General features: G+C 42.6%; 1 protein-coding gene across 1 annotated transcript; it reads right to left on the reverse strand.

Moving 5' to 3' along the window:
- Positions 1-4,172: 4,172 nt before the first annotated feature.
- LOC133552410 (uncharacterized) lies at positions 4,173-8,599 on the reverse strand. The gene is made up of 2 exons (XM_061899609.1): positions 8,532-8,599; positions 4,173-4,936 (listed from the first exon to the last, which is right to left on the reverse strand). Exons 1-2 carry the CDS (start codon positions 8,549-8,551, stop codon positions 4,354-4,356), a joined length of 603 nt encoding a protein of 200 aa, XP_061755593.1. The 5' UTR covers positions 8,552-8,599; the 3' UTR covers positions 4,173-4,353.
- Positions 8,600-8,854: the final 255 nt, after the last annotated feature.

An 8,854-nucleotide genomic window follows, 5' to 3' on the forward strand; every position in this document is an offset into this window, starting at 1 on the left:
ACAGACCTCTGTCATCATTTTAAGTGGGAGAACTTGCACAATCGGTGGCTGACTAAATACTTTTTTGTCCCACTGTAGTCTCAATAGTGCACGGGAAGTTAATTTAAACCAAACAAAACATAAACACCTGGACAGAGGCAGTAAAAAAAAGAAGACAAATACTGTAACCAACTGTGATTAAAACACCTCCATAAAACCACCCGTGGCCCCCCTTCTTTCATCATTAACATAACACTTTGTGTTATGGAATGTGTTTCTCTCACCGCAGGTCAAAGGGGGTCAAGTGCTGAGAGGTCAAACTCATCCATCCTTGGAGGAGGTCACACCAAAGTCAGCGTCTGTGTGCAGCTCTGCTTCCCGTGCAGCCTTTTGCCTAAAAAGAGGCCGACGGAAAAGCATTAGCATGTCATAGCAACGCCGAGGCTCTGTGCGGACTATTGTGAGACCAGGTTGTGCAGAAAAGTAGTGACAGATGCTTCAGATTGTGTCCAGGCCCGAATATTCTGAAGACGTTTTCTTCGCCTATTCTGCGTTTTCACGGTTTCTACTAAGCAGCCTTAAAGGCCTACTGAAACCCACTACTACCAACCACGCAGTCTGATAGTTTATATATCAATGATGAAATATTAACATTGCGACACATGCCAATACGGCCTTTTTAGTTTACTAAATTGCAATTTTAAATTTCCCGCAACTTTTTCTGTTAAAAACGTCGCGGAATGATGAGGTGTACACATGACGTCACGGACTGTAAGGAAATATTAGCGCTGCGCACACACACAGCTAAAAGTCGTCTGCTTTAACCGCATAATTACACAGTATTTTGGACATCTGTGTTGCTGAATCTTTTGCAATTTGTTCAATTAATAATGGAGACTATAAAGAAGAATGCTGTTGGTTGAAAGCGGTGGATTGCAGCTGCTTTTAGCAACCGAAACACAGCCGGTGCCGGCAGGTTTCGGTGAGAAATTTGTGGTAATAAGTCGGCTCTTACCGGAGACATGAGCGGAGCTTGCGTCCTCCTGCAGCTGTCAGAGGCAGCTGCGACTTTTTTGGCTACTCCATGGTTTCCATCAGAGACACTGGCGGTCGCCACACCCCTCCGACTTTCAGGTATGACTTTATAATTGTGGTAAGCTGAATTTTCCTTGCTTATTTCTGTACTCTATGGCACACCATATTTACTCTTCCTCTCGTTCACAGAATGGAGCGCAGCTGGCGCGAGGCAGGAGCACACACCTGAGGTCGATTAAGGGGGGGTCTATTATAACCTGGGTGCTGACGCCCTGCGAGCACCGGAACTTTATGTCTCACTGCTGTACTGCTCGCATGTGTACGTTTCTTCGGCTCACTAGCAAACTTTCGTTTGACTCATGCTCCTCACAGGTTTGCTTGTTTTCTTCTAGCCTTGTCCAGCTCCTGAAGTTTGTTTGTGTTACTTCTTTCAGGAAGTGTTTTTCCTAGCCTCGCCTTGCGTTTTGTTTTGCACTTAGCTCCTCTGTTATATTTTTCCAGACTGTATTTTACCTGGCTGTGTCCAGCGCTTTTTGTTAGTTTTTTAGTAGCAACTATTTCAGTTCTTTCATGGTGTGTTTTTGTGTTCCACCATCGCTTTGTGTTTTGTATACGGCAACTTTCCGTTCAAATAAAAGGAAGAACTTTGCTTTGCTACCTAACGGTGGTAGCATGCCCTTTCCCAACTACTTTGGCACGTGTTGCAGCCATGAAATTCTAAGTTAATTATTATTTCCAAAAGAAAAATAAAAGTTTATGAGTTTGAACATCAAATATCTTGTCTTTGTAGTGCATTCAATTGAATATGGGTTGAAAAGGATTTCTAAATCATTGTATTCCGTTTATATTTACATCTAACACAATTTCCCAACTCATATGGAAACGGGGTTTGTAGATGTTAAAAAAAAACATATTTAGAAAATAAATATTCAATTTATGATGAATAATTCCTACTTTACAGAAATACATTCACCAGGGTCAGATACGGAACCAATTAACAGCGATAAACAAGGGTTTAATGTATTACTCTTGGTGACCAGAAGCAGATTTGGCTATGGACGCCTGAGTGTGCACATTAAAGACCCAACAAACAAAAATGCAGTTCAAGTACTGTATGTTTATGATTTGATATTGACAAATGTCTTATGTAAAGATTTGTATTTACTGTACTACTAAAGACTACATTTGCCACTACAGTTCAATTCAATCCACTACGTTTAAAGGTCATGTGTTTATATTCCAAATTGTGTCCAAATATTTAATAAATACAATATATTTCAGCAGCCCGGCAACAAATATATTTAAGAAGCCGAACACATGAATATTTGTGAAAATAGACATAGAACAGAATTCCATCCATCCATCCATCCATCCATCCATCATCTTCCGCTTATCCGAGGTCGGGTCGCGGGGGCAGCAGCCAAAGCAGGGAAGCCCAGACTTCCCTATCTCCAGCCACTTCGTCTAGCTCTTCCCGGGGGATCCCGAGGCGTTCCCAGGCCAGCCGGGAGACATAGTCTTCCCAACGTGTCCTGGGTCTTACCCGTGGCCTCCTACCAGCTGGACGTGCCCTAAACACCTCCCTAGGGAGGCGTTCGGGTGGCAGAACAGAATTAAAAACAATAATTACATCATGCTTGCATTGATGTAATACTGATACAGTAGGAAGGGGATCCATGAAACATGATACATAACTGATACATGATGATTTGTGTGGTTGCACTATCCATTTATGAGTGTTGAATATCTTAAAGTGTGTTTTTTAGCCATTCCAGCCTTGACCACAGCATCAGTTGCAATGTAGAGTGGTGCTTTCCATCATTTTCAGGAGACTGCATTGTAAAATGATAAACTACCTTCCTCCTCACACCCGAAATTAATCTCTTCTTTACTGTAATACTCTGGTAATTATATTATCGATAATTGGAGACCGTGCCAACTCTACATGGACATGCTCCGACCGAGATTGGAACATTTAAACTGCCAACTTATTAGAATTACAATTAAATAATGATGAAGTTTAACACCCTTATCATATAAAATATTCAATCCATCCATCCATTTTCTTGACTGCTGATCCTGTTCAGGGTCAGTGATGAGCTGGAGTTTATCCCAGCTGACCAGTCCAACCATAAATAACCATCCACACTCATTAACGCACTCGGAACCCAACCATCAGTTCTTTAAAGCAGTGGTCCCCACCGAGCCGTGGCCCGATTGGTACCGGGCCGCAGAAGAATTTTTTATAAAAAAAATAAATAAAAAATACCTTTTTTTTTTTTTTATTAAATCAACATAAAAAAACACAATATACACTTACAATTAGTGCACAAACCACAAAAAACTCCCTTTTTCATGACAAAGAAGAAAAAAAAATAAAAAAGGACACCCTCCCCCCGGGCCGCGGGACAAATTATTAAGCGTTGACCGGTCCGCGGATACAAAAAGGTTAGGGACCACTGCTTTAAAGGCCTACTGAAATGAGATGTTCTTATTCAAACGGGGATAGCAGGTCCATTCTGTCATACTTGATCATTTCGCGATATTGCCATATTTTTGCTGAAAGGATTTAGTAGAGATCAAAGATAAAGTTCGCAACTTTTGGTCGCTAATAAAAAAGCCTTGCCTGTACCGGAAGTCGCAGACGATGACGTCACCCGTTGAGGGCTCCTCACATTGTTTTTAATGGGAGCCATCAACAAAAAGAGCTATTCGGGCCGAGAAAACGACAATTTCCCCATTAATTTAAGCGAGGATGAAAGATTCGTGTTTGAGGATATTGATGGTGACAGACTAGAAAAAAAAATTATAAAAAAACACGATTGCATTGGGATGGATTCAGATGTTTTTAGACACATTTACTAGGATCATTCTGGGAAATCCCTTATCTTTCTATTGTGTTGCTAGTGCTTTAGAGAGTTTAATAGTACCAGATAGTCGGAAGTGTGTGTCCACGGGTGTCTTGAGGCCAGTCGACGGCAGCTGTATGGACGGCACAAGCTCAGCTTTTCTCCGGTACGAGGAGACTTTTTACCACAATTTTCTCACCGAAAACTGCTGGTTGACATTTGGTCGGGGTCCATGTTCGCTTGACCGCTCTGATCCATAGTAAAGCTTCACCTCCGGGAATTTTAAACAAGGAATCACCGTGTGTTTGTGAAATGGTCCCGATTGGGAAAAATATTAAAATCTAATACAGTTGTTGCTTAAAACCAATAAAAGTTGTTAATATAAATATTAAGAACCCAATGTAGTGAGAGCAGCTGTCCAAAATAAGGAAAGATGATTAACCGGTTCACAATTTATTAAAATACAATAAAAACAGTCACGTTGTTGATGCTAAAATACCAGATGGTACAAAGGTGATGGGCGAGGGGCCAACAGGTGTGTGGGTATCTTGGCTCCGCCCCCTTCCATGGCGTCCTCACACATGCAGGATTTCCCCTGCCTTTGCTGTAGTTCCACGTCCAAGTGTTGAGGCACGCCCACTCCTCGCCAGTCTCCGGTCACTCGCGGGACCCACGTGGCCGTACCCGTCCCGCTCTGACTCCTGGGCGCTCCGGGGGTCTCCGCAGGTCTCTGGGTCCAAATGGCCCCCCCCCCTGTCCACAGAACCACACAGCCAGCGTACGACGCACGAGCCCGCAAGCCCACAGCCAAAGGCAGTTGGGTGTCCCCACAGATCCACAACAGTACGGCACTTACTTGGGCGGCAGAGTTTCCTCTGCCCCTGCCTGTTGTGGACGTCTTGGGGTTCGTTCCGGTAGCCTGCGGGGTCTGCTGCGTGGTCCGGGGGTTCCTTACCAGCCTACGTGCGTTCACTTGGCAAAACCTGTTGATTCCTCTCCGTTCTGGCCAGAACCTGCCGTCCTCTCTCTCCTGTCGTCCAAGCCTGTCGTTTCCCCCCTTCCACGGCGTCCTCCTGCACAAAAATTAAAAAGGGAGGCAGGCCACGGAGATAAAATCAACAAAAACTGCGACGCTATCCGAGCTGACGTCACACATATATGTGTGGCTAAAGCTTCCCAACTCCATCTTTCTACTTTAACTTCTATTATTAATTGAACAAATTGCAAAAGATTCAGCAACACAGATGTCCAAAATACTGTTTAATTATGCGGTTAAAGCAGACGACTTTTAGCTGTGTGTGTGTGTGTGTGCAGCGCTAATATTTCCTAACAGTCCGTGACGTCACGCGTACACGTCATTCCACGACGTTTTCAACAAGAAACTCCCGGTAAATTTAAAATCGCAATTTAGTAAACTAAAAAGGCCGTATTGGCATGTGTTGCAATGTTAATATTTCATCATTGATATATAAACTATCAGACTGTGTGGTCGGTAGTAGTGGGTTTCAGTAGGCCTTTTACAAATTCCCCATGCAAAGAGTCACCGACTGCACAGAGACTAAAGTTAAAATTGCAATTTAGTAAACTAAAAAGGCCGTATTGGCATGTGTTGCAATGTTATATTTCATCATTGATATATAAACTATCAGACTGTGTGGTCAGTAGTAGTGGCTTTCAGTAGGCCTTTAAAAACTGAATACAAGAGTGAAGTGTGTTGTGCAGGAGAACTTCTCACTCGGCGGATTGGCAACAAGATTATCTTTCCAGCAGCAGCAGGAAACCAAATCTATGAGTCACATCAACAGGAAATTAAAATGGAACGACAGTGTTTACAAACTCGAAGGAGTCAAGCCAGATCCTCCCGGCAGCAAACAGCCTTGTGACAAGATTTGGCAGCATCAGAGGACGCCCTGACAGCCAAACACACGCTCAGCGCGTCCACTGTTTAGACAAACAGTCCGCACAAGCACTCGGGCATCAGCGAACGCGCGGTAAAATACAGATAGCTGAAATATTTCCACTTCAAGCGAGCGCCGTCTAATCTCTGCTAATGTCGGCCTCGCAGTGACAGCTGAATCACTGTCAGTACACAATTTAGAGGTCTGTTAAACACCGGATTGAAAAGAATGTGTCGGTACCTTTGCAGCAGCGTACATGAGAGTTGAGACCCCTGCGAATAAATCAAGCCTTTTAAACGGCTCTCTTGATTTGTTTGTTCATCTTTAAAGGCCTACTGAAACCCACTACTACCGACCAAGCAGTCTGATAGTTTATATATCAATGATGAAATCTTGTAGAGGACATTTTGGCCCAGTACAGTTCACAGTTATAAGTCGTCTCTTTTAATCGCATAATTTCACAGTATTATGGACATCTGTGTTGCTGAATCTTTTGCAATTTGTTCAATTAATGGAGACGTCAAAGAAGAAAGATGTAGGTGGGAAGCGGTGTATTGCGGCCGCCTCTAGCAACACAAACACAGCAGGTGTTTCCTTGTTTACATTCCCGAAAGATGACGGTGAAGCTTTACAATGGAACAGAGCAGTCAAGCGAACAGGGCTCCCTACCACATGTCAACCGGCAGGTTTCGGTGAGAAAATGGTGGTAATAAGTCGGCTCTTACCGTGGACATGAGCGGAGAGTTGCGTCATTCCTCCTGCGCCTGTCAAAGAGGCTGCTGCAGCCTCATGACCGGCCACCCCCAACCATCAGTTGCTGCCACCGCGGAGAAACGTGGCTTCCTTCGGAGACACTGGCGGTCACCACACCCGTGGCCACACCCCTCCGACTTTCAGATTGTACAGGTATGACCATATAATCTCACTAAAACACTAGTTACACAATAAGCAGATAAGGGATTTTCCAGAATTATCCTAGTAAATTTGTTTAATAACATCCGAATCACTCCGCAGTCTAGTTTTTTTTATTATATATTTTTTTCTAGTCGTTCACTCTCACTTTCCTCATCCACAAATCTTTCATCCTCGCTCAACTTAATGAGGAAATTGTCGCTTTCTCGGTCCGAATCGCTCTCGCTGCTGGTGGCCATGATTTTAAACAACGTGAGGATGTGAGGAGCCCCACAACCCGTGACGTCATGTGCACATCGTCTGCTACTTCCGGTACAGGCAAGACTTTATCAGCGACCAAGAGTTGCGAACTTTATCGTGGATGTTCTCTACTAAATCCTTTCAGCAAAAATATGGCAATATCGTGAAATGATCAGGTATGACACAGAATGGACCTGCTATCCCCGTTTAAATAAGAAAATCTCATTTCACTAGGCCTTTAATGCACAGGCTGATGCATTGTGGGCAATTGCGTACGCACACTAGTTAGGGGAGTACACTTTTGTATTGTGTCCAAATTGTTACTCTAATTTTATATATATATATATATATATATATATATATATATATATATATATATATATATATATATATATATATATATATATATTACTTATATAGTATTGTATTTTTAAAATGCTTTTGTGCTACAAAGTTGTTTTAGGCGAGGGGAAATTCTAAAGAGTGATGTCAAGCTCAAAGCATGCATGGCACTATCTTATAGAATAAAAATATACCGTATTTCCTTGAATTGCCGCAGGGCATATAGTATGCGCCTGCCTTCAATTACTGCCGGGTCAAACTCGCTTCCCAAAATAATTAGCGCTTGCTTAGTATTACCGCCTGGTCAAACTTGTGACGTCACGAGTAACACTTCCCCTGTCATCATTTTGAAAACGGAGGAGGCTGATTTCAATACCGGTAATTTGAAATCGCATAAAGGGAAGAAGATTAAGAACCATTCAGTAGGATTTAAGGTCCAAGCTTACATCACACTCAAATTTTTTGGTAAGTGCCGGAGTGAGAAGAGGTTTTAAAATAATTAGCGCATGCTTACTTTTACCATATGCCTTTGGTAAGCACAGGAGTGAGAAGAGGTTTTAAATTAATTAGCGCCCCGGTGGCAATTCAAGGAAATACGGTACTCAGTATTTCAGAATAATTGCCACCAATACAGTACATTTTTCCATCCATCCATCCATTTTCTAACACTTACTCTCTTTGAGGTTGCGGGGGGCGCTGGTGCCCATCTCAGCTACAATCGGGCGGAAGGCGGTGTACACCCTGGACAAGTCGCCATCTCATCGCACCAGTACATTTATTGTTAATTTGAAATTTTCAGACCTAAATCAATTTTTTTATACATCACCTGTTCCCAATTAGCCTGTGGGATGTTCCAAATAAAGTGTTTGATGAGCATTCCTCAACTTTCAGTATTTATTGCCACCTTTCCCAACTTCTTTGTCACGTGTTGCTGGCATCAAATTCTAAAGTTAATGATTATTTGCAAAAAAAAAAAAAAATGTTTATCAGTTTGAACATCAAATATGTTGTCTTTGTAGGATATTCAACTGAATATTGTCAGGCTTGGACTTGGACTTGGGTTGTTTTCCCGAGGTGCGAAGCGAATGGAGTGGAAACGGCGTGAAGGTCTGTACATATTTAATTTATTTACTCAAACTAAAAACAGGAACCAACAAAAAGCGCTCACAATGGAGGTACAAAACTTGGGCTATGAAACAAAAGACTAGCACAAAGGCTATAAACTATAAACATGAAACAAAACACGTGTGCTATGGCATGAATAACAAAAACTTACGTGGACAAAATGAACAGCATTGCAAGGCATGAAGCAGCTAATCGAGGTCGTGAAGGAGGTGATGTTGCCAACCCGACTACCTGGTAACTGTGGCTTAAATAATGAACATGATAAGTGAAAACAGGTGTTAGACAAGACAGGTGAACTGATTGGTCGTCATGGTAACAAAACAGGGAGTGAAAAAAAAAGGAACTTAGATTCCAAAGGTCAAAAGCACTTGGTATTCTTAGGCAGTCTCCCATCCAAGTACTAACCAGGACAGACACTGCTTAGCTTTGAGGACAGATGAGATTGGGGATGCTCAGGGTAGTATGGCCATACAA

Source organism: Nerophis ophidion, linkage group LG05 (assembly GCF_033978795.1).
Source record: "Nerophis ophidion isolate RoL-2023_Sa linkage group LG05, RoL_Noph_v1.0, whole genome shotgun sequence".
Classification (NCBI taxonomy): Eukaryota; Metazoa; Chordata; class Actinopteri; order Syngnathiformes; family Syngnathidae; genus Nerophis; species Nerophis ophidion.